Here is a 26,288-nt window from a genome sequence, read left to right as displayed (position 1 = left end):
AATCAGGGTGATTAACAACACGAGTTCCAGATACATGAGTTCCAGAAGCTCTACAGAGATGGGGGATGTCTTGGCGAATGATCTCCTACTGATGATCAGAGAAGTAGGTTTATACAGTACTCTGTTGGTAGATCACCTGATGGATTATTTATTTGATCTGTTGCAGTATGCTCTGTTTGAGAAATAAGGCTAACTTCTGCTTTGCCTTCTTTTAGGGAGTGGAATATAATTGTAAAGAAACATTACTAATGTACATAATATGGTCTTGAAATTTTCCCTGAAATCTACAGAATGATATTTAAATATTTAGAATTCGATCTATTTATTTTTATATATATATATATATATATATATATATATATATATATAATTATTTTTTTTTTTTTTTTTTTTTTTTAATGAATTTGTTTGTTTGGGTGTGTAAAGGTTGCTAACGATGCATGTTTTTTAAAAAAAAAAACTGAAGTTTTTAAACATGAAAACACGAAGTAAAAAAAAAAAGACTCGTAGTCAGAGTTCTGTTTGTGATGTCATAACATTGGGATTGATCCAACCAATTAGAGGGCAGTATTTAAATCAGAGGATGATATTTATGGGAACATAATAAATATAAGAATGTAAATCAAGACTCTGATACGGAAATCTGACTCATTCACATCAACCTGTGGCTAACCTGAGCTAGTTTTCTAGTAGTTAGTGAGCTAATGTTTAGCAAATAGAGAAGGCAAGAGGACATAGAGGGTTAAGAGTTAGGGTCAAGCAAATTTTCACATGCTATTGTTTTTCTGAATTGGTGTATATGTTTGTTAAACTGTATTATTTTACACAGTGTAAAAGGATGTGTTCAGGAAGTCTCAGATATTTATCTAATGAATGCATTTGTAATCTCTAGTACCTGAAGTTCTGTGAGCTGGAGGAAACAGTGAAGATCTTTGAGAAGGAATGCAAGAGCAAAGGAAAACCTGTGCCAAAAATCTGCAGCAGTTCATCTGAAAATTCCAAAGCATTAACAATACAGGTCAGAGTGAATCCTACAGATTCTGCAGACTATTGTATAAGCATGGAGTTAAGAATCGTGTATACATATAGGACAGTAAAACAAGTCAGTTTATGAACAAATTGATCGTGTAGCGATAAAGATTTGAGCACTAATGTGTCCCAGCCTGCACTGCAAAACACAAGTGTGGAAGTTTTAAAACCTCACATATATCAGTGGCATATAAGATCTTTGCTAATCATTAACAATCAAGGTTTTAGGGAAGCACAGCAGTGAGACAGCAGGTGAGGGAGTGTGTGTAAGCTCAAAGCTTATGCTTATTCCTCTACAGAACGATCTGCTCTGCATGTTTGATGATGGAAAGATGAAGGTTTTCTTTGAGCTATGGACAGAAAACCTGCCTGCACATGTACGTGACAATGACCCCACTGTACAGAAGCTGGAGTTCTACCTGCACATTCACTTTTCCATTTATCCACTGAAGACCTCTGTAGGAAAGCAGGTACACAATAATAATAATAATAATAATAATAATAATAATAATAATAATTTTATTGGCATGGTTTCATATTAAGGTTTTATTAACATCAGTTTCTTTACTATTGAATACAGCATGATGGTAAAATGAGACATTTCATTACATGATATGATATGATATATGATACGATAAGTCAGTAAACTGCTAAATATCTACCATGTATTTATGATAATATTTAAAGAAGGAGCACTCGAGGGAGCGTGACGTTTTTGGAATTTAATCCTCACCAGGGTGGTGTGAACTGGCCATTTATCCCTAAAATATTATACAATAAAGAATTTGTTTATTTAGTTATAGTCACATTCAGTCAGTTTCAGTCAGAATGGGGGTCAGTACCTGCAAATCTGAGGTCATGGTTCTTAGATGGGAAAGGATGGGTGGTTCAGGTTGAGAATGAGATAATGCCTCAAGCAGAGGAGTTTAAGTAATTTGTGATCTTAGTCAATAAGTATAGGTAGAATGCAGTGAGAGATTAACAGACAGATTGCTGAAGCTTCTACAGTTATGTGGGCACTGTACAAAGGTGTCATGGTGAAGAGAGCATTAAGCCGAAAGTAAGAGATCTCAATTTAAGCTCAATTTACTACTCAGCCCTCAGCTGTAGTCATGAGCTCTGGGTAGGATGGGCTCAGATTTAAAGGTAGGGTGAGGAGCTCTAACATTTGTAGGAGCTCAAAGTAGAGTTGCTTGAGTTGCAGAGCCAGTTGAGGTGGTTTGGGCAAATGTCTGGGATGACTCCTGGACTCCTATGTGGGACCACATAAATGATTTTGCAAAATCTCATCATGTGACATGTTAACCATTTCAAGTCCCTGTGAATGAGCGGTTACTATAGAAACAATATATGCACATAGCGTAGCTCATTTTTAATTACAATAATGATAAAATATCACATGAAGCTCAGATGGTACTCTGAATATGTGAAATCTTGAAATTCTTGTCATTACTTTGAAGGATAAAGCCGAATTCGAAGAGCGGATCGGTCATTTTAAACACTTCTTGGAGACGAGAGGAGCAGTGCTGAGCCAAACCACTGAGTTCCTGCCGTTTTACGCTCTGCCTTTTGTTCCCAATCCTGTAACACATCCGTCCTTCAAGGAGCTTTTCCAGGTCATCATCATCTACACTTCTGCACATTAGCACTTTCTCTCTTAAACCTCGATCATCACACTTTATACAGTACTCCCCCTTGTATATTTACACACTCAGTCTACATCACATCTCAAGTTTTATATACAGCTAAAACGCAGTGATCCTGACCTGTCTTGCTTGGTCCCATCTCAAATGACTACCGTAGGGTAGTAGGGAGTGAAAACTCTCTCTCTCTCTCTCTCTCTCTCTCTCTCTCTCTCTCTCTCTCTCTCTCTCTCTCTCTCTCTCTCTCTCTCTCTCTCTCTCTCTCTCTCTCTGCTGGATATCTAGATTTTATTTTAGTTTCTCTACATTTCACCTACACCTATAGATGCTGTATGAGTGCACTATGTAGGATGTGGGATACTAGTTTACACATTGTTATGTGTAGTGTACTCTGTATCCAGTAAGCATTTGGCCTCTGATTATTTTGATAAATTTTATTGATGGTAAATTGTAAATATCTTAGTTTCAGAAGTGCAACATATACAACATATAACAATACATACGCAGTTAGCATTTCTAAAAGTCTTTGTGTGTGTGTGTGTGTGTGTGTGTGTGTGTGTGTGTGTGTGTGTGTGTGTGTGTGTGTGTGTGTGTGTGTTGGTCTTTGATTTCAGGACTCCTGGACTGTAGATTTAAGAAAAAAGCTTGAAACGGTGTTGGTCTCCTCCTTGAAAGCATCAGCTACACCAAAGCTGCTCATGCTACACGTATCCTTTCTTTATTAACTCTTTTTAGCAGAGACCGAAAATGTAATTTGTTCAACAGTGTTGGCTAATTGCACATGTGAATGTAGACCCTCAGTTCTTGAATAGTTTGTAGTTTGTCATTTTTACCTAGCCTACAAGGGGGAATATATTCACACCAGTGTTTATATCTTTAAAGTAAACAGTGATATCAAACCCCTTTCTGCTCTCTGAGATGCCTCAAGCACTCGTTCATAAACAGCTCATTTTTAAAAAATTTCAACGCATTAATTAAAATTTACTAAAATTCCATGTAAGGTTAACCGAACAAAGGTAAAAACATCTCACAGGGAAAGACGGAAAGCCGACAGTGTGCTCACTAATTTTATATGAGACTCGCAGCAATAAAATAATACATTTGTTTATAATGATCAAATGTCATATAAGTTGATTTGCATTCCATTGGCATAATGGAATGCCACGTGACTGCTGATGTGATCTCTCATGCCATGTTGGTCAAACTTTATTTGGATATTCTCCTGTAGACACTCGCCAGGCTCTCATAAAGCAACCAATCAACTGATTCTCAATACAACGTACACAACAATATTAAAGCAACCGCTGCTTGACAATCTCCTACCACCAAGCATATAACATCGAAATGTCAAAATGACAAATATTTCAATGTAAATGAAAGAATGTGAGAGTGAAAGAAAATAAATAAATAAAAATATAAATTAGCTGCATATCACTGGTTTATGTTAAAGTGCCTTATCTAATACATTATTGTTTCTGTAGTAACATGCATAAGGACTTTTGAGGCAGACATGCAACATAAAATTATCAACACTATACCGATGGCTCACGATCTGCCGGAAAATTGTAATAAAAATATGATGGTATGTCGTTCTAATTCAGCTCTAGCAGTAATTTCACACTATAACGATACAAATATACGTCATGAAAGATCATTTTCTCAAAGATGATTCACAATGTAAATTTACAAGACAACTGATCAGTAGGTACATGTTAAAGTGTAAATATTTTTTGAGACTCATAGGCTTTTGAGAAGGCTCTTCTGGTTGGTAAACATGGATATGAGTCAGAACATGCACACCAGCAGAAGTTTGCCGAAGCATTTCTTTTATCGACACCCCAGTGTTGATGTGTTAATAAAACTCTAACGATCAATACAGTCAACAAAACATTTAGAAATGCATAGATCAGTGTATCAGTTTTAAGAATCAGAAGAAATGTTATTCACGTGCAATACTTGCAGAAACTAGAATTTACTCTGTGTTCTATTGAGAATTAATAGTTTTTTTGTAAAACGTGGATGTTTCCTTAGCTTGATCTCAACAGAGAGAGAGCACAAAAAGCAACAGAGGTAATCATTTAATTACTGTTTATTAATAAATAAATAAATAAATAATTGGGCTTCATTTAATATATATTATATATAAAATATGATAATGATATAAAAATCAGGCTTATATATATATCGTTTATAGTGATTATTTTACAGACCAATATTTTTACATTGCGGACTCTGCTGCTGTACTGACACACACCACTAGGTGGCCTTAGTGTACAGCTAAGTGTATTTATCCAGCTCTGAGTAACTCCTTATGTACTAAGCAATGTTTGTGTGTCTGTGGGTGTATGTGTGCGTGTGTGTCTGTCGGTGTGCGTGTGTGTCTGTCGGTGTGCGTGTGTGTCTGTCGGTGTGTGTGTGTGTGTCTGTCGGTGTGTGTGTGTGTGTCTGTCGGTGTGTGTGTCTGTCGGTGTGTGTCTGTGGGTGGTTGTGTGTGTGTGTGTGTGCATGGCCGTGTGTGGGTATGGGTATGTACGTGTCTCTGTGGATGTCTATAAAGAACTGACGAAGCAGCTAGCTGAAGCAGAGAAACAGGTTTCAACATACATGAAGAAGTTCAGTAAGATCCAGGCTGATTATCACAACCTCATCAGTGTGACTGCTGAACTGGTGGACTCACTCGAGGCTACTGTGAATGGGAAAATGGCAAGAAATATCTGTTTGTTCTTTACATTATCTTTTGTTTCTATACATTTTATTTTCTAACAAATACAAAAGCTCCTATCCCAGCGTTCATTCATTTTAATTCATTTTCAAGCCACACAACATTTGTTATTGATTCCAGTGAATATGCAAATCAATGGAAACTCTATAACATTAAACTGTATTATAAATTTGTTTATAGGAACTTACTGCTTAGGTAAAAATGGGTTCAATTTGATCACTTTCTATTGGATTTTTAAAGGCACAATTTCATACACACAGTCTCACAGCCATGTTTTATTTTTTTATTTTTTTATTTTTAATAGATTTCCCCAGAGTATCTACAGAGTGTGTGTGTACGCCTCTTCACTGGACACATGAGCCAGAGTGTTGCTCAGAGCATCGATTTTACACGACCTGGAACAGTGAGTCTCACACACACACACACACACACACATGGCTAACTGAAAACAAAAACACTAGAAAAATTACACTCTTTAACTCCATTATTTTTGTCATTTCATGCCCCATTTACTGAAAGTTTAGCTTCATTCATTATTATTCATTATGCTGCATATTCAGCATACAGTTACTTACAACAACTCTAATAACTCATGCTTACGTATTTCTGTTGCATTTCCTAAACTAAATATGAGCCCTGTTTTTGTCAGATGGTCATCATTTTAGTTCAAATCAAAATTAAAAAGTTTTGTTCAAAATTTCATTTTCATTCAAATGCCTGTTGTTTTAACATCGGAGTACTGCTCACTCAGTAATAAACCATACAATGTCTTTTTTTTTTCCACCTGAACAAATGGCAAATAAACTAATCACAACACAGGAGTCTGGAACAACGCAATTAATATCAGAGATTTCAAAAGACCTACAAATCTGTTAGTATTCCAGAAACGGCTAAAGGATGTAGAGCCAGAGGCAGTAGTATAAAGTGTTATGGTTAATAATTAATGCAAATAAATAGTCTGCTGTATAATATAGCATTTAGAATAGGCACATTCTGTTTGTTCCACTTTGTGTTTCCTCACTCACTTCTTCCTCTGTGTGTGCGTGCGTGCGCGCGCGTGTGTGTGTGTGTGTGCGTGTGTGTGTTTGTGTGAGAAGGGATATTACTCTATGACTCCTTATGATGATGGATATGTAAGTTTCTGGTATCTTCTTATCCTTTTCCTCTGTCCTCTATCCATCCTTCATCATGCTTGTTCCTCTGCTCCTGATACTTTACATTCATCCTGTTGTCCTTTAGCATGTCTCTGGCTTTCCGTCCATATTTGTGACATGAATGCTCGTGTTCAGTGTAAGAATGCTTGTCTTTGTCCAGTGGCATCCCAGTGGGAATAACCATTTATTATTTACCATTTAACCTGTTCTAACCCTCCTCCATTCTTCATCCTGCACTCCTAAAGTTCCTTGTTAGCGGCATATTGGTAGGCGTTTATTGCTATATCACCCAATTAAATTCAACATCTGGTACATAGAATGTGACTTTTATAATGTTAGCTGCAATTCTTTACCCGAATATTAAACCTAAGCTTTGCAGGCTGTCGTATTTAAAGGTAAAATAACATTGAAACCTTAAAATAGAATCATAAAAATCTCAATTTAAGACATTTCTGGTAAAATTTCTATTCTGCCAGAAGGTTGCATATATATCCTTATATGCATTTTGTTTTTAAAATTAAGTTATGATATAAATGATTATATTTCAAAATCAAATTTACATTTAAAAGCATTCATGAATTTTTATTTCTGATTTAGAAATGAATTATTTATGATTCTTCTATCGAATGTCTTTATATACTAAAGATAAGCTCCATGCTTGCATAAATGGGAATATTATTAACTTTAAAATAGACTGCTATACACTCAATAGTCTGTTTGATTATTTATTTGTTTATTTTAGATTACATCCTTGGTTGTTGCATTTCTTTATTATTATTGAAATATATTTTACTGGTTATATTCTCAGAATTAAAATTGTTGTCTCAAAAAGTAGTTTACTACACTTAAATGGCTAACTGATCTATATACTAGAAAGTTTACATCAAGGTGTAAAATCGTGTAAAAGCGAAGATGACGCAGAATGGTGTGGCACAGAGTCTCATTTGTTACTCTTTTCATTTTATTATATTTGATCAAGCATCTGAGTATCTAATCCTTCTATTAATATTCGGTACACACACCTTACACACACACATACACAGGACAAGCACTCAAAAGATGTCCTGCTCACGTTTAATATTTACCTAAAGTATTAAAGAGGCCACCCTTTCAGTCTCTTTATGTACCCTTTATGGTGAAATGAGGCATAACGTCCCTCCAAGCACAAATAAAGCACTAGTGAGTCTAACCTTTCACTCCAATACAAATCCCTCTGTCTGTGTGCACTTCAGTTTCAGTCTGATAAAAAAAAATAACATAAAATAAAAAAGTGAGAAGAGAGAAAAATAAGCTAATGGGATAATAAAAGGAAACAAGAAAAGAAGTCGAGACAAAGAAATAAAGTGAAATATTGGATAGAATACAGGAAAGGAGAGAACTGGGAAAATCACGATATACTGATTAACCTGAAGTCTGCGTTTGGACTAACTGCATGGACGTAATGTTTAATGTCGTGTTTCTGCATGCAACCCTAACCATGTAAATGCACAGTCTACTGACCTGCTACAGCTACACACATTACACTAATTTCCCAACCTTTGTCTGTCTGTCTATGTGTCTGTCTGTCTGACTGTCTGTCTTAGGCCTCGTCCATGTTACGAGCCTCCATTGCAGCCGAGTAAGTATGAATCTGCAGCACCTTACAATATATAACATATTGGCAAATAAAACATAATGTAAATGCAGTTGCCTCTACTAGGTATTTCCTATTTGAAGGTAAACCAAACATATGATTAGTAAACCTAGATCTAGACATATTTTACTCATTTCAAGCTAGAAATAGTCTCGTTCTGTTGTCAGATCATTGTTCTCATTTTAAGCATTAATTTACAGAAAGAAGCTAAATGATCTGCTAAAAGAAGTAAAAGCATCTAAAATCAAAGTAAACGAAAGAAATTCAAAGAAATTCAGTATGTTCGCCGTTGTTAAAATGACTTTCATATGCTTTTTGTTGGGTTTTTTTTTTGTGTTGTTGAATTGTTGCAATGTGTACATTGGGTTTCTGTTTATTAGAACTGTAGTGTGATTCCTCCGTTTCTGCTTATCATCAGGAGGAGTAAAGACGTCCCATTGCTGCCCTCGCTGGACTATGACAAGCTGAAGAGGGATCTGATCAGTGGATCGGACAGACTGAAATCTCTGCTGCTGCAGGCCCTGCGCTGGGTACACACACATTCAATTCAATTTAATTCAAGTTTATTTGTATAGCACTTTTTACAATAGACATTGTCTCAAAGCAGCTTTACAGAACATAAACACAGAGCAGAAGGTAAACATAATTAATGATAAAGGAAATAACGAATAATAAAAGAAATAAGAATTAACAGAATAAAAATTCTAGATTATTATTAGATGTATATAGTTCACAGTGTGTATGTATTTATTCCCCTATGAGCAAGTCTGAGATGACTCAGGCAGCAGTGGCAAGGAAAAACTCCCTTAAATTGGTAAAGGAAGAAACCTTAAGAGGAACCGGACTCAAGGGGGAACCCATCCTCATATGGGTGACACTGGGGGTGTGATTGTAATATACAGTCAGTTAAATGTTGTATTGGCGTGAGGTTCAAGGACTTCTGATCTCCTGAGTACCACAGAGTCTAACTGGAGATGTCTCAGGATTCTTAGAGTCGGCCTCGGCTCAGTGGCCGTCCAAAGGCTTCGTCCCACAGAGGACGTTGGGAGCTGGTACAGTGTCTGGATGCCTCGGGATGGGTACAAAGAGAGAAGCAGTGGAAAGGGATTAACATATCTGCTGTTCATAAAAATGTGCTGGTCTGATATACTGGTGCATGATATTATGGGATGTATTATGTGTACGCCTGACTGAAGAGATGAGTTGAGAATCTACATTTAAACTGGGAAAGTGTGTCTGCGCCCCGAACACTATCAGGAAGACTATTTCAAAGTTTGGGAGCTAAATAAGAAAATGCTCTACCACCTTTAGTAGACTTGGATATTCTGGGAACTACCAAAAGCTCTGAGTTTTGTGATCTCAGAGAGCATGAAGGATTGTAACGTGTTAGAAGACTAGTTAGATACATGGGAGCTAAACCATTAAGAGCCTTGTACGTAAGTAGCAGCAGTTTGTAGTCAATTCTATACTTAACAGGTAGCCAGTGTAGAGTTGATAAAATTGGGGTTATATGGTCATACTTTCTTGTCCTAGTGAGAACTCTGGCAGCTGCATTTTGGACTAACTGTAACCTATTTATTAAAGATGCAGGACACCCACCTAGTAATGCATTACAATAGTCCAGTCTAGAGGTCATGAATGCATGAATTAGCTTCTCAGCATCAGAGACAGACAGGATGTTTCTCAGCTTGGCAATGTTTCTGAGGTGGAAGAAGGCTGTTTTGGTAGTATGAGCGATATGATTTTTAAAAGACAAGTTACTGTCTAGTATAACACCGAGGTCTTTCATTGTCGAGCTACTTGTAATAGTACATCCCTCTAAATGGGAGTTAAGTTGTGAGAGTTTATGTGCACTGGTTTTTGGACCTATGAGTAGTATTTCTGTCTTATCGGAGTTTAACAATAGAAAGTTGCAGCTCATCCAGTCTTTTATCTCTCTAAGGCACTGAGTTAATTTGGACACTGTGGCTATTTCATCTGGTTTTGATGAGATATATAACTGTGTGTCGTCAGCATAACAATGGAAACTAATCCCATGTCTTCTAATAATGTTCCCTAATGGAAGCATGTATATAGAGAAAAGCAGAGGTCCTAGAACTGATCCTTGAGGGACCCCATAATTAACTGGTAGTAAACTGGAGGATTCACCATTTAATTCTACAAAATGGTATCGGTCAGACAGGTAGGATCTAAACCAGCTTAAAGCCTGACCATGAATACCTGTGTAATATTGTAAGCGATCTAGAAGAATGTTGTGATCTATAGTGTCGAATGCAGCACTAAGGTCAAGTAGAACTAATAGTGACATACAGTCTTGGTCCGAAGCTAAGAACAAGTCGTTTGTAACTTTAACAAGTGCAGTTTCTGTGCTATGATGGGGCCTGAAACCTGACTGAAACTCTTCAAGGATGTTGCTCTCCTGTAAGAAGGAGCTCAGTTGAACAGACACAACCTTTTCGAGTATTTTAGACATAAACGGAAGGTATGAGATAGGGCTGTAATTTGATAGTTCATTAGGATATAAGTTAGGTTTTTTGATGAGTGGCCTAATAACTGCCAACTTAAAAGACTTCGGGACGTAACCTAAAGATAACGAGGAGTTAATGATATTAAGAAGAGGCTCACCAGCTTTATGTAACACTTCTTTCAGTAGTTTAGTTGGGATGGGGTCTAGTGAACATGTTGTTGATTTAGCTGTAGTAATAAGTTTATCTAACTCTTCCTGTCCTGTACTTGTAAAGCTGTGTAAAGCCTTAGGTAAGATTGTGTCACTGGTTGCTCTCATATGTTGGGCGTCACCTATTTTATTCCTGATACTTTCGATTTTATCAGTGAAGAATCTCATAAAGTCCTCACTACTGAAATGTGATGGAATAGTGTGTTCAGATTTCTGTTTTTTTTTTGTTAAACTAGCCACTGTGCTAAATAAAAACCAGGCATTGTTCTGGTTATTTTCTATGAGTTTGCTCAGGTGCTCAGCCCTAGCAGCTTTTAGAGCCTGTCTATAGCTGGACATACTGTCCTTATACGCAATTCTAAACACCTCTAATTTAGTTTTTCTCCATTTCCATTCGAGGTTACGGGTTTTTCTCTTGAGGGTGTGAGTATGACTATTATACTATGGTGCAAGTGTTTTATCTCTAATCTTCTGTAATCTGACTGGGGCAACAGTGTCTAATGTGCTAGTGAATATAGCGTCTATGCTGTTAGTCATTGCATCTAGGTCGTTTGAGTTTGAGGGTACAGTAAGAAGTCCAGACAGATCAGGCAGGTTATTTGTGAATCTGTCTTTAGTGGTCGGAATAATGGTTCTACCGAGTCGATAACGTGGTGAGACACAGTTAGTCTGTTCTATAGGTAGTGTGTACATTATGAGGTAATGGTCTGTGATGTCATCACTTTGAGGTATGATATCTATATCAGTGACTTCTATTCTGTGTGATATTATTAAATCTAGTGTGTGGTTACGTCGATGAGTTGCACTAGTGATGTTTTGTTTCAGCCCAAGTGAGTTTAGTAAGTCCATAAATGTGAGTCCTAAAGCGTCGTTTGTGTCGTCAACATGAATGTTAAAGTCTCCTACAATTAATGCTTTGTCAAAGTTAACTAATAGGTCTGAGAGAAAATCTGTGAATTCTCTAAGAAAAACTGTGTATGGCCCTGGGGTCTGTACACGGTCGCTAGAGCAAGAGACATCAGGGATTTCTTCGTGTGCACGTGCGATAGTGTAACATTAAGGACGAGCACTTCAAAAGAACTAAATCTATGCTGTGTTCTCTGGGTAACAGTGAGGTAATCACTAAGGATAGTGGCGACACCACCTCCACGACCAGTCAGACGAGGCTCGTGCTTATAGATATATTCTGATGGTGTAGACTCGTTTAGACTGATGTATTCATTTGGTTTAATCCACGTTTCGGTGAGGCAGAGTGCAGTAAGGCTATTATCTAAGATCATTTCATTTACAATAAGTGCTTTGGGTGCAAGAGATCTAATGTTCAGAAGTCCAAACCTTAAGAACTGTTTTTGTTTGTTTCTTTGGCATTTTTCTGGTCTAATTACAGTAAGATTATTTCGAGAACTTCTCGTGTATTTACTTTTGGATCTCACTGCTCGGGGAACAGACACAGTTTCTATAGGGTGAGCTATGTGTGCATTTTCTGTGTCAATGTGCTGAGGTGAAGGATGGCTATTAAGATTTAAATTTAAAGAGTAGTTTACTAGTCAGAAGGTGTTCAGCGCCCTGGAGATGTGGTCCGAGAGGATCTCCGCTCCAACTCTGCTGGGGTGCAGGCCATCAACACAAATCATAATTTTTCAGAAACAAACAAATTCTGAACAGAATTTCTGAAATTTCAGAACGAAAGCATAATTTTTTTCATTTAGTTTTTAATCATTTGTGTAGGTCTCTATACATGCAGTCATTATGATGTGGATCTCCTGTTAATTCTAGATAGTGTAACAATGTTGACTAGTAATGTTGACTGGTGTGCTTTTGGTTTCAGAGGTTGACGCGCTCAGTACAGGGTGAGCAGAGAGACACGGTTCTACAGGCTTTCATCAGCAACGACCTGTTAAACATCTGCACCACCAAACAGGTAACAGAACAAACTCTTTATTCTCAGTACATTAACAATGTACATTAACAATCCATGAACCAACTTAACATTTCTTCCCACTCCACACACATCTCTCTGTTTATCAGAGCAGACGTATTATATATTCCTAAGTTGTCAGAGAGTTTTAATTAAGTTACTGAAACAGCAGTTCGAATTCTGAGTATGGGTCACCATACTTAGCCGTATGTCACTTTCACTATCACTTTCATATTATCTGTGAAAGAAAGGCAGCCAAATTCAGCATGGTAACAACACAGAAGTTTAAGGCTAACTCTGATTGGAGTCAGAGATTTTCAGGGTCACTGGAGGATATTTTTGCTTCATTTATTTATTTATGTTTAGAAATCTGTGGTTCACCTCATCAAATCGAAGAATGATTCAGTGAGGCAATACACAGCACGTCTCCTCAACACCTTTGCATCTTTGTCTGAGGGTGAGTGCAAGTAAGGTGAAATATTAGTAAGGTGAAAAATTAGATATATTTATAACGTTCTACATCATAGATTTTTAAGATTACATGTATTATATATATATATATATATATATAAATATATATATTTATATGTATATATATATATATATATATATATATATATATAAAAATATATATATATATATATAAAATATATATATCTGTATGTTTCATTTATACACTAAGTCAATGCTCACAGTCCATAATGGGTAGAATAAGAATACACACTGTATGAATGCCAAATAACACAAATTTGGATGTGCTTAAATTTAACAACACAGTTCATGAGAACATTGTTTCTAGAAATGACTTGAAACTTGGGTTCTGGCATAACGTAGCTTGGGACTTAACTGTTATGCTTTAGTTTATGTTGAATCCATGCATACAGCAGTAGTTTATAGTTCATGTGAAAACTTCACAACATGCTGCAATTTCACACCTGCTTCAATGAAGCGTCTTGAACAACTAATTTCCCCAATAGGTCGAGAGTATCTGTCACAGTGTCCCTTTCTGCTGAAGCTGTTAGTTGAATGTTTGCAGTCGGAGGAGAAGGACTCCGTGACTGAAGAGAAAGTGTTGGGAGCGCTGCAAAAACTTAGCCTCAGGTCTTGTATCACGCCCACATTCACTTGTTCTGATGCTCAGCCTACACCTACATTGACATTTCCTTATTCAGTTTGACAGTCCATGGATATGATTTTGCCATATCGCTTTTTATGGTTTAGGATGATGGAAAATGGAAAACTTTACATCTGACTGGTACAAAATGCTGACACTGGAGACTCCTTCTGTAAATGTTAAACAAACATACACCGCTTTTTTAAAAACTTTAATCTGTTAATGTGAGGCATCCGCAGCATAAGCCTGTGTGACTGAGAAGCTACGATATTAACGATGAAGTGTCTGAAGGAGCGCATTAACAAAAAGTCTGTATTTGCACTAGTGGCAGAGATGCTGGATTTCTGAACATCAACTTCAGGGTGGTAAATGTAACTCAGCAACATGACACCAGCCTGTCAATCAATATTACTCTCTGTTTTTCATTCTCTCTCTCTCTCTCTCTCTCTCTCTCTCACACATACACATGCACACACACTACTTTTTATCTGTTATCTCTTACAGTTGGCCTGATTCTTGTGTGTCTTTGGGTGTGTGTTTGGGTGTGTGTGTGTGTTTGGGTGTGTGTGTGTGTTTGGGTGTGTGTGGGTGTTTGTGTTTGTGTGTGTGTGTGTGTGTGTGTGTGTGTGTGTGTGTGTGTGTGTGTGTGTGTGTGTGTGTGTGTGTGTGAGAGAGCAGGCGGGTCCATCAATCAGCTCTTATCAGACTGGGTCTTATAGCCTGGTTGATTAATGAGCTACAGGACGCAGACTCTTTATCAGATTACACAGTGGAGTATGCTGTATTTCTGCTGATGACCCTCTGTCTGCGAACTCAGGGTAAAAACTTAAATTCACATTTGTTGTTTCAAAACTAATGATCACTACCATACAAGCAGGTGACAAATTAGCAAATTACAGGAAAAAAAATAAATAAAGTGTGTAAGCGTGGTGTTGAGCCAACACAAGCCCCCAGAACAGCTTTTGTTCTACCTCGCATTCATTTCACGCACATGTCGACCTGTACCAGAGTGACAGAGAGCTGTTCTTCAATCGGATCTTTCTTCAGGTGGTTTGAAGGTGGAAAGTGCATCATCCAGGCGTTCAGTTTAGTTGAGATGATGTGAGTGTGAATGGCATGGCATACGATTTTTATTTTCTTGCTTGTCAAACCATTTACTGTGCACTCATGCCATGGTGGTCCTGGAAGAGACCACACCCATCATGATAGAAATGTTTCACGATTGGTTAAAGATGATCAGTCAAAAAAGAACAACTAAATGAAAATAAATAAATAAATAAACAAATACCCTTACAGAATAATAGAATCACCTGCTTTTTTTTTTTTTGCTTTTTTTTTTTTTTTAAAGTTGTCACCTGTCTCTGTGTAAATAAAGATCATTTAGATTTGTATTGTTATAGGAGGAAATAAAGAGATGTTAAATATTTGAATTATTTTTCAGGAAAAAAAAAATGCACAGAAAAGGCCAAACACGTTCTGAAGGTGTTGTCTGACCTTTTGGGACACGAAAACCATGAGGTATGTTAATGATCAATTTCCTGCACCCGTGATAAATTACAGCTGACTCACATCCACATAAAAGCAACAACTGTCTTTTTCACAACTTTTTGGATACCACTGGATCCCAGTACTGATACATACATCTAGTACCAAGCAGCCACACTGTGATCCTCTCTGAAAAGAACTTTATTGAAGGTTAATACATCTTCTCATCCTGAATATTTTTTTTCAAATACTCATATTTATTTTTGATGTTCTGCTTACTGCATACATCCGTTTTTCCCAAACCAACCATCTTTACGGCTGTCTCTATGGTTACAGAAAACAAGGTTAGGACCGAGCCCCAATCACTTCTAAACAATATAATGTTTTCATTGAAATCGCTGATATTCAATTTGACAGCACCTTTACTCATTCAGTATTTATTTTATATAACAGTTGTACAGTATAAATAATATTGACTAACAACAACTAATGACGAGCTGATATTTCAGAAACATTCAAATGAATGTTTTATACATTTTTTGCCTTGTCAATGAAAATAGGTCTCAAAGAAGTCACAGCTGAGTATAGCATTGTGTGTTGCCATGGTAACAGGACTACTGAATGCTAAGAAGTATCATTACAATCAGTGAAATACAATTATAGCAGTTATGCCAAATAGCAACATGTTTGTTATACAGCTTGTCCAGTTTATCTTGTGTAAATGCCCAACTGAAAACTGTTCAGGATTTGCTCTGGAGCTTGGCTCAGACTGCTAGAGGTGAGCCGATCTGACTCCTACAGGCCTGATCTGTAATCAGATATTTATGTGTCAATATTACAGGGTTACTTTCAGAAACATGTCCGTTTACACTGAGAAATAGAAATCTACTTTGTATATATGTGCACTGTGAGAGAAAACCGTCATGTCCAGGGTGATTATTGTATTTAATTGTATTTGTTTATTAGCAGCTCGTCTCTGCCCTGTGACCACATTTGAATTGTTCTTTTCTTAATGTCGCCACTGTTGCTGATTTAGAAATATTCACTATATGACCAAAACTTTGTTGACCTTCACCAAATTGTTGCCACAATGTTTTTTTTTTTTTTGTTTTTTTTTGAAGCGACAATTTTCTACAATGTACTCAACCTAAAACACATAATGTAACAGGTGACCAAAGATGACTTTGGCCAGCAAAAAATACAGTGGAGACATTGATAAAACTGTCTTATTAACTTAAGCTCATTGTGCAGAATGTTAATGCGAGCTCATTGTCTGCACAAGCTGATTTAGACAGGAAGTCATTTTCTTTAATCATAGGTCTATCATTATGGATTAGACTATTTTCATACTCCAACTCCTGAAATGGAGAACACACATTAACATGCAGTTTGCTACATAATTGAGCTCGGATATAAAGCCAAACACGTCCTGAAGGTTTTGTCTGACCTTTTGGGACACGAACACCATGAGGTATGTTAATGATCAATGCCTTCGTTTGTCCTGCACACCTCATACACCTCACAGATGACTCACCTTTACATGAGAGTAATAGCTTCCTGCCTAGACACACCTTTTCGGATATCATTGGATCCCAGATATTACTTAGATCTCATACACTGTGATAAGAAATAAACTTCAAACACCTATAAAATCAAATGTGTGAAACTGAACTAAGGAACATTTGAACGTTTGGATCAAATCTGATCTCATTCCTTCTGTAAGCACTTACTTAATACTCACGTCAGCACTGGGTGTGTGTGTGTTAATGGTGTACACTGCTTGGGTGTTAACAAACAGTGAGAGGGTCTGAACTTTACTGAAGCTCTTCAAAAATAATTAAGTTTCACTCTCCATATTGTTGACTTTCTCACTCACTCCCTTTTTAAATACTAATGCTTTTCAGGGCGACTCGGTTCAGATGCTGTGTGAAGTTCCTCTTGGATTTCACAATCTTCAATCAAGCCCTCACTTTTTTGTGCACTTAGGAATACAAAGAAGTAAAAACCCACTTAGGAATACAAAGAAAAAATCAGCCAGGAACTAATCATTTTAGATTTAATGAACTAAAAAGGCCATTGATGCTAGAAGCAGTAAAATTCGGGGCATTATTTAAAAATAACATACTGATAAGCTCAGGAACACTAAAAGGTTCAGAAGGCAACAGAAAACAACTCTGGGAAATGACAGAAAAATTCTTTCTCTTCTTTCACCTGTACCTGAATATACTCGAGGAGCAAGAGTTATCTGAATCAAGGTCAATAGGAAATACTTTGGCTTTACCACAAGATGAAAAATGAGTAAAACTCAAAAACCTTATGGCAGAGCCAGTGAAACTGATTCCTTTTTATATATTGATGTGACTGCTGACAGGAGCAGTAGGATGAATGCTGAAGTGTATGGGCTGTATCATCTACTCAGCCAAATTGTTCAAAACTTTAACAGACCTTCACAGTGCAGATAAACTATGCCCTGAATCATAATTTGGAAGTTACCCAAGACTTCTTTAAGGTGACCAAGTGGAATGATGTCATCGCTTTGAACTATGAACTTTAAATGTGTGTGTTTGTCTTTGTACAGATCCGGTACTATGTAAATGGAGCTTTATACGGCATCCTGAGTGTCCCAACATTACGACAAGAGGCCAAAGAAATGGCAAGTTTTTTCACCGCCCACACACACACACACACACACACACACATACACACGCACGCAACCCTAACACACAATCTTCTTTTTCTTCTCCTTCTTTTTATTACTATTATTATTATTATTATTATTATTATTATTATTATTATTATTATTATTATTATTATTGTTATTATTGTTATTATTATTATATTTGCATAATGCCTAATAGTCCACATATAATCGGACTAGGAACAAAGTAAATCAGACAAGGCCAAAATATTTGTCAGTTTTTGTTTTTTTAATTATTATTATTATTATTATTATTATTATTATTATTATTATTATTATTATTATCATTTCTTAAATCATAGAAAACAAGCCATATATAAACATTTGTGTCTGATTACTCTTACTATCAGAATATGTGCATGTGTTCTGTGATCACATAAGTAAACAGTATATTACACATTTGAATCTATTAAAAAAGATTTATGAGGATGGATAAGGAAGCGGTTTATCCTCAGTAAACTTCAGTATTTCATCAGAAGTTCTACAAGGATGCAGAACAAATGATAGATGTGACTTAACTCAGAAGTAGGACTAATTGTTGGTATCCCTGTGTTTGAGCTCCAAAGGAAAGGTAAAACACTATCCAGCTAACTGTGATGCTCTACAAAGTTCAAAAGCTCAGAGAACTTAGTTCAAAAGCTCGGTGTTCTGTATTTGCCAAGCAAATATGTCTGTTGATTGATCCAGTGTTGTAATGGAGTACAAATACTTCGTTACTGTACTTAAGTAGAAATTTCACGTATCTGTACTTTACTTCGCTATTTAAATTTATGTCAACGTTCACTTTTATGCCACTACATTTCTGAGATAAAATGTATACTTTTACTCCGTTATATTTCCACTAAGCATCTTCGTTACTCGTTACTACAAAATAAAATCAGAAGAAATGTGTGCGACTACAATAAGGGAGGTTTGGCCAATCACTGCTCCTAGATTGTCACTGCACGTCCGCACGAATCACTGCACGTCCGCACGCTCTACGGAGAAGCACAGGTACGCGCAGCGTGCACACGCAGTCAGAGCTGGAGGCATTTATCTATAACGGCAGCAACCAAAAGCAGTGAAATGTCACTATTCTTATTATCAGAGTTGATAGGACAAACAAAATATTAATGCAATATCAATACAATAAAAAATAACATTTATTGATTTGGTCTTTGTCTTGTGAATATACATTTTTTTTATCAATGACTGCATTGATTGGACACACTGTTTGTAGAGAATGCACACATACATGAACTGATTTGATTCAAAACTGGCATCATTACATCATGCATAAAATTCTGGTGTCCACTTTTTCCATTTAATAATACCATAACTTTTGGCTTAATATTCAATTCAAGTTTATTTGCATAGCGCTTTTTACAATAGACATTGTCTCAAAGCAGCTTTACAGAACATAAACATAGAGCAGAAGGTAAACATAATTAATGATAAAGGAAATAACAAATAATAAAAGAACAGCTTTTAACAGCTTTTTTAACAGAATAAAATTTCTAGATTATTATTAGATGTATATAGTTCACAATCTGTATGTATTTATTCCCCTATGAGCAAGTCTGTGGTGACTCAGGCAGCAGTGGCAAGGAAAAACTCGCTTAAATTGGTAAAGGAAGAAACCTTGAGAGGAACCGGACTAAAGGGGGAACCCATCCTCATATGGGTGACACTGGGGGTGTGATTGTAATATACAGTCAGTTAAATGTTGTATTGGTGTAAGGATCATGGACTTCAGATCTCCTGAGTACCACAGAGTCTAACTGGAGATGTCTCAGGATTCTTAGAGTCGGCCTCGGCTCAGTGGACGTCCAAAGGCTTCGTCCCACAGAGGACGTTGGGAGCTGGTACAATGTCTGGATGCCTCGGGATGGGTACAAAGAGAGAAGCAGTGGAAAGGGATTAACATATCTGCTGTTCATAAAAATGTGCAGGTCTGATGTACTGGTGCATGATATTATAGGATGTATTATGTGTACGCCTGACTAAAGAGATGAGTTTTTATTCTACATTTAAACAGGGAAAGTGTGTCTGAGCTCCGAACACTATCAGGAAGACTATTCCAAAGTTTGGGAGCTAAATAAGAGAATGCTCTACCACCTTTAGTAGACTTAGATATTCTGGGAACTACCAGAAGTCCTGAGTTTTGTGATCTCAGAGAGTGTGAAATATGACTATGTAGTCATATAATATATAATATAAAACTCATCTTGTTTTAAATTCTCACTGAGGGCTAAAACCCCTAAAGATGAAACCCTAGAACCGCCCCTGGTCTTATGTCTACCGAAAATCACAGAAATTTTACTTTTTACTTTTACTTCAAATACTTAAGTACATTAAATATCAGAAAATTACTTTTGATACTTAAGTACAGTAAATATCAGATACTTTAAGACTTTTACTTGAGTAATATTCTAAAAGGCAACTTTCACTTCTACCAAAGTCTTTTTCTAGTACGATACTTGTACTTTTACTCAAGTATTGCTTTCTAGTACTTTATACAACACTGGATTGATCAAATATTTACAGCATAACAGATTCAAAAGTGAAGAGGTGCTTCTGCAATAACTAATTAATTTTAGCCGTGATTTGATGCCAAGTCTTGGCTTATTACTAGAAGTCTGAATGACCAGCTAAGAGCTTTAGTTAAACGAAGGAAATGTCATTTATTTTATTTATTTTTATTTATTTTGGCTAAAACAGTGGCTTTTTCGATTCTGGTAGCATTATTAGCTGAATAAAGTTGTATATATTATAAAGGTGTATTGAGGTGAATTAATTAGTAGCTGAATAAAGGACCTTCTCACCGACTTTGAAACACGTCCATTGAAACAGAGGCCTAAATATGAAACCAAAGGACATCGTGTTGTAGAACTTTCCAGCAATTCCAATATCATTTTGTGGACTTATATTACAGACCCTACAGTCCTGTAGGTAGGAATTAAGTGTGTGAGTAATTCAACAATAAAATCCATATGTGTCATTGGGTTTAAGTGAACGTTCCACATGAAAGGCAGACTTCTGTGTTCTTCACCACTTCAAAATGATCTCAGTTCAGGGTGCCTCGGCTTTGCTGTTCCTCGGTATGTTACATCCCCTAAAAGTTCAATTAGTGGTCAGTGCTCAGTGTAATTACAGTATAATTTTAGCATTTGTGGAGTTCTTATTAGTACTTTGACATCTGTAGTGAAATGTTGATACAGGGTTAACGTACAAGTCTGGAAAGTCCCAGAAATCAAGCATGTGAAAATTATATTTTTCCTAATATAAAATAACAGTAATCCAAATATGTTTATTATACATACTTTTATATATATTTTCTCATTTCAAGCTTTCAAAAGCTTTCAGGATATTTTTTCTAATTCTATAGCAAGAAAACATTTAACAGCAAATAATGTGAAAATCAAAGAGTAAATATGTTCATATTCAAGATATTTTTATTTTCCTTTTTTCATTGTTTGCTGTGTGTTTTGTTGAGTAAATACTGACTTTGGTCTTTAGATGTTTAGATGCAGTACTAATCAGTTCATTTTTCATTCGGATGTTGTTCAATCCGACACTGATTTTTATCTCGCTTGCTGCTGTTGAGATGTATTATGGGATTTGCAGATATTTATTCTTGTCATGTATTATTTATAGCAATTATTTATTTGATATGTAAATAAAATTGTGTTATTAGATGGGGTCAAGTCCTTGAGACATATGTCTTTTGAAGAGTGTGTGACAGAAGGTGTGAAGCAGGGTTACTCTGTGTTTCAGAGTTTGGAGGAAATCCTGCGCTGTTGCATGAAAGAGCAAAATCCTGAACTGAACAGACAGATGGAGTTCATCATCAAACAGCTCAACTCAGGTACGTTTGGTCATCTAGTGTATATTTTATCCTTGATATTTAGTTTTTAAACGTTCATTTTAAGTGAACAGTGAATTAGTCTAACAGATAGCAGGACCCCGCTTTGAGCCATGTACTTAGATGATGATAGTCTAATAAGGTTTTATACTGTTATGTGAAATTCTCTTAGCTCCAGTAAAGCAATTAAGGGGGAAAAAAATCACATCCATCACATTTACATTATAAGGATAGTGTGAAGTAGTCAAGTCTCCTGTAACTGAGCACACACACACACACACACACACACACATATCTCACCTCTCTACTTGTTTTGATCAGAGGACACACCAAAAGAGGAGCTGGAATCAGGGGATGAAGGGGAGGATGAAGAAGATGAGGTAAGTGTTAAATGGTCTTCGTAGATCAGAGCACAAAATAATCAAAAAATAAAAGCTTATGTTAGATGTTTTATACGGTTAATGTGATAGCAGAAGATGATGAAGTTTCTACTCTTGATATTTGAAAAGTTTTCTTTGCTTCGATCGTTAATCATGAAATACATCTATGTCCCTGTTATTTCATATGATTAGTGCCACAGCATGTACTAACCTCACATCACACAGTATCTGAGCATTTCTGTCAGGAAATGAGTAACTGTTTAAAATATACCCTGTTTAAAATAGCGTACTTCATATGGGAAGTGCTGCTGCAGCTTGTAGCTTTCTTTTCCTGTTCAGTAGCCACATTAGCGTTTTAAATCCCACTACAGATATTTGGTGTTGCTTTGAATTGAAGAGCGAGTGATGTAGACGGTGTTTAAAATGGGTGTGTGTGTGTCTGACAGCAGGATGTGGTGGAGCCGGATCTGGATAAAGAGGAAGATCTCGAGCCCCAGCCTAAAGAGCTCACTGGAGAACACTTACTGACTGCAGAGTATCTGGGAGTATGTCCTATAAATTTGTTTATTACTTTGGCAGTTTGCCAAATGTATTGTCAGAATGTGGCACTTGAGACATGAGAATGTGTGTCTGTAAAGTAACAGGACTGAAGAGTAGGGAATACATTTGTGGAAGTTGTAAGGAAAAATTGTTATATTTGTCGATTAGTTATATTTGTCGATCATCGATTTATTATTATTACTACAGGGAAGCTGGTTTTATGTTCTATATTCACAAGAACAATGAATATATTCATAAATCGTTCAGACAAGCATTTCCACAAGACTTTTAGTCAACATCATTTTAGAAAAACAGTTGTAAGGATAACTCCCCTAAACCTCCATTTGGTATAAATCGCAATGATTTACTGCACTTTTCCACACACAAATGTAATGAATATATAGTGAAGTATGCATGTGTGTGTGCACGTGCGTGCGTGCATGCGTGTGTGCAGGAATCTAAGAGTATATTTTGTGTATTTTGCTGAGATTATGACCAACATGGCAAAGGTGAAGAGATGGAGTGTGCGTGCCTCTCAGAGCACAGACGAGCTTCTCATGAGACCCATTACAACCAACTCACACAGAAACTCTGTGTAAGACCTGATCTCTCTCTCTCTCACACACACACACACACACACACACATACACACACACACACATACACACACACACACATACACACACACACACATACACACACAAACACTTACTTGAGTTGTTGTCTTTGGATGTTGTGATAGAAAAATAAATAAAAGGATACTGTGTGTTGGTGTATGATATTAGCATTGTATTTCAGCTTCAGGCAGACCCATCTTAACTGATTAAACACACACACCCACACACACAGACATGCTAAACACACACATTGTCTTTCTCACTACCCATCACATATAGTATGTCTGTCTCTGTATACATCTCACTTTCTCTATTTCATTATAGTTTATATGTTAGATTTATTAATTTAGTACAATCATATATATGTATGTATGTCTGTCTGATCCGTGTGTGTGTGTCTGTCTCTCTGTCTGATCCATGTGTGTGTCTGTCTGTCTGTCTGATCTGTGTTTCTGTCTGTCTGTCTGATCCATGTGTATGTTTCTGTCTCTCTGTCTGATGCATGTGTGTGTTTGTCTGTCTGTCTGATCTGTGTTTCTGTCTGTCTGTCTGATCCATGTGTGTGTTTCTGTCTCTCTGTCTGATGCATGTGTGTGTGTCTGTCTGTCTGTCTGATCTGTGTGTCTGTCTGTCTGTCTGATCCATGTGTGTGTTTCTGTCTCTCTGTCTGATGCATGTGTGTGTGTCTGTCTGTCTGTCTGATCTGTGTGTCTGTCTGTCTGTCTGTCTGATCTGTGTGTCTGTCTGTCTGTCTGTCTGATCTGTGTGTCTGTCTGTCTGTCTGGTCCATGTGTGTGTCTGTCTGTCTGTCTGATCCATGTGTGTGTCTGTCTGTCTGTCTGTCTGATCTGTGTGTCTGTCTGTCTGTCTGTCTGTCTGTCTGGTCCATGTGTGTGTCTGTCTGTCTGTCTGATCCATGTGTGTGTGTGTCTGTCTGTCTGTCTGATCTGTGTGTCTGTCTGTCTGTCTGTCTGGTCCATGTGTCTGTCTCTCTGTCTGTCTGATCCATGTGTGTGTGGGTGTCTGTCTGTCTGGTCCATGTGTGTGTCTGTCTCTCTGTCTGATCCATGTGTGGGTGTCTGTCTGTCTGGTCCATGTGTGTGTCTGTCTCTCTGTCTGATCCATGTGTGGGTGTCTGTCTGTCTGATCTGTGTGTCTGTCTGTCTGTCTGTCTGGTCCATGTGTGTGTCTGTCTCTCTGTCTGATCCATGTGTGTGTCTGTCTCTCTGTCTGATCCATGTGTGGGTGTCTGTCTGTCTGATCTGTGTGTCTGTCTGTCTGTCTGGTCCATGTGTGTGTCTGTCTCTCTGTCTGATCCGTGTGTGTGTGTCTGTCTGTCTGTCTGATCTGTGTGTCTGTCTGTCTCTCTGTCTGATGCATGTGTGTGTGTCTGTCTGTCTGTCTCTCTGTCTGATCCATGTATGTGTGTCTGTCTGTCTGATCTGTGTGTCTGTCTGTCTGTCTGATCCATGTGTGTGTGTCTGTCTGTCTGTCTGATCCATGTGTGTGTCTGTCTGTCTGATCCATGTGTGTGTCTGTCTCTCTGTCTGATCCATGTGTGTGTGTCTGTCTCTCTGTCTGATCCATGTGTGTCTGTCTGTCTCTCTGTTTGATCCATGTGTGTCTGTCTGTCTCTCTGTCTGATCTGTCTGTCTCTCTGTCTGATCTGTGTGTCTGTCTGTCTGTCTGATCCATGTGTGTGTCTGTCTCTCTGTCTGATCCATGTGTGTGTCTGTCTCTCTGTCTGATCCGTGTGTGTGTCTGTCTCTCTGTCTGATCCATGTGTGTCTGTCTGTCTCTCTGTCTGATCCATGTGTGTGTCTGTCTCTCTGTCTGATCTGTGTGTCTGTGTGATCTGTGTGTCTGTCTGTCTGTCTGATCCATGTGTGTGTCTGTCTGTCTGTCTGATCCATGTGTGTGTCTGTCTCTCTGTCTGATCCATGTGTGTGTGTCTGTCTCTCTGTCTGATCCATGTGTGTGTGTCTGTCTGTGTGATCTGTGTGTCTGTCTGTCTGTCTGGTCCATGTGTGTGTCTGTCTGTCTGTCTGATCCGTGTGTGTGTCTGTCTGTCTGTCTGTCTGTCTGTCTGATCCGTGTGTGTGTCTGTCTGTCTCTCTGATCCGTGCGTGTGTCTGTCTGTCTGTCTGTCTGTCTGTCTGATCCATGTGTGTGTCTGTCTGTCTGTCTGATCCATGTGTGTGTCTGTCTGTCTGTCTGTCTGATCCGTGTGTGTGTCTGTCTGTCTGATCCGTGTGTGTGTCTGTCTGTCTGATCCGTGTGTGTGTCTGTCTGTCTGTCTGATCCGTGTGTGTCTGTCTGTCTGATCCATGTGTGGGTGTCTGTCTGTCTGATCCATGTGTGTCTGTCTGTCTGTCTGTCTGATCCGTGTGTGTGTCTGTCTGTCTGTCTGTCTGATCCGTGTGTGTGTCTGTCTGTCTGTCTGTCTGATCCGTGTGTCTGTCTGTCTGTCTGTCTGTCTGATCCGTGTGTCTGTCTGTCTGTCTGTCTGTCTGATCCATGTGTGTGTCTGTCTGTCTGTCTGATCCGTGTGTCTGTCTGTCTGTCTGTCTGTCTGATCCGTGTGTCTGTCTGTCTGTCTGTCTGTCTGATCCATGTGTGTGTCTGTCTGTCTGTCTGATCCATGTGTGTGTCTGTCTGTCTGTCTGATCCGTGTGTGTGTCTGTCTGTCTGTCTGTCTGATCCGTGTGTGTGTCTGTCTGTCTGTCTGATCCATGTGTGTGTGTGTCTGTCTGTCTGTCTGATCCGTGTGTCTGTCTGTCTGTCTGATCCGTGTGTCTGTCTGTCTGTCTGTCTGATCCGTGTGTCTGTCTGTC

The 26,288-nt window shown here is 37.7% G+C and overlaps 1 protein-coding gene across 5 annotated transcripts in view; it reads left to right on the top strand.

The window, feature by feature from the left end:
• The window catches only part of LOC113649528 (lisH domain-containing protein ARMC9), a 38,917-nt gene that overhangs the window by 1,614 nt on the left and 11,015 nt on the right, over window positions 1-26,288 (top strand). For 3 of the 5 annotated variants that reach the window (XM_027157358.2, XM_027157372.2, XM_027157360.2), the window contains 21 exons: window positions 1-103; window positions 893-1,018; window positions 1,329-1,499; window positions 2,490-2,645; window positions 3,287-3,379; window positions 4,718-4,742; window positions 5,230-5,375; window positions 5,699-5,797; window positions 6,492-6,527; window positions 8,132-8,166; window positions 8,600-8,711; window positions 12,687-12,779; window positions 13,143-13,233; window positions 13,754-13,877; window positions 14,569-14,708; window positions 15,332-15,408; window positions 17,954-18,028; window positions 21,830-21,920; window positions 22,239-22,297; window positions 22,744-22,842; window positions 23,326-23,432. The exon at window positions 1-103 is cut by the window's left edge. In XM_027157358.2, coding sequence (XP_027013159.2) covers window positions 35-103; window positions 893-1,018; window positions 1,329-1,499; window positions 2,490-2,645; window positions 3,287-3,379; window positions 4,718-4,742; window positions 5,230-5,375; window positions 5,699-5,797; window positions 6,492-6,527; window positions 8,132-8,166; window positions 8,600-8,711; window positions 12,687-12,779; window positions 13,143-13,233; window positions 13,754-13,877; window positions 14,569-14,708; window positions 15,332-15,408; window positions 17,954-18,028; window positions 21,830-21,920; window positions 22,239-22,297; window positions 22,744-22,842; window positions 23,326-23,432 — 2,024 coding nt within the window. In that variant the 5' untranslated portion in view covers window positions 1-34. The remainder of the gene's footprint in view (window positions 104-892; window positions 1,019-1,328; window positions 1,500-2,489; window positions 2,646-3,286; window positions 3,380-4,717; window positions 4,743-5,229; window positions 5,376-5,698; window positions 5,798-6,491; window positions 6,528-8,131; window positions 8,167-8,599; window positions 8,712-12,686; window positions 12,780-13,142; window positions 13,234-13,753; window positions 13,878-14,568; window positions 14,709-15,331; window positions 15,409-17,953; window positions 18,029-21,829; window positions 21,921-22,238; window positions 22,298-22,743; window positions 22,843-23,325; window positions 23,433-26,288) is intronic. The other 2 variants (XM_047809913.1, XM_027157380.2) reach the window with 2 other exon arrangements.

The sequence above is a fragment of the Tachysurus fulvidraco genome, chromosome 2 (genome assembly GCF_022655615.1).
Source record: "Tachysurus fulvidraco isolate hzauxx_2018 chromosome 2, HZAU_PFXX_2.0, whole genome shotgun sequence".
Classification (NCBI taxonomy): Eukaryota; Metazoa; Chordata; class Actinopteri; order Siluriformes; family Bagridae; genus Tachysurus; species Tachysurus fulvidraco.
Note: the sequence above shows the minus strand (reverse complement) of the source record. Positions and strands in the feature narration are given on the sequence as shown.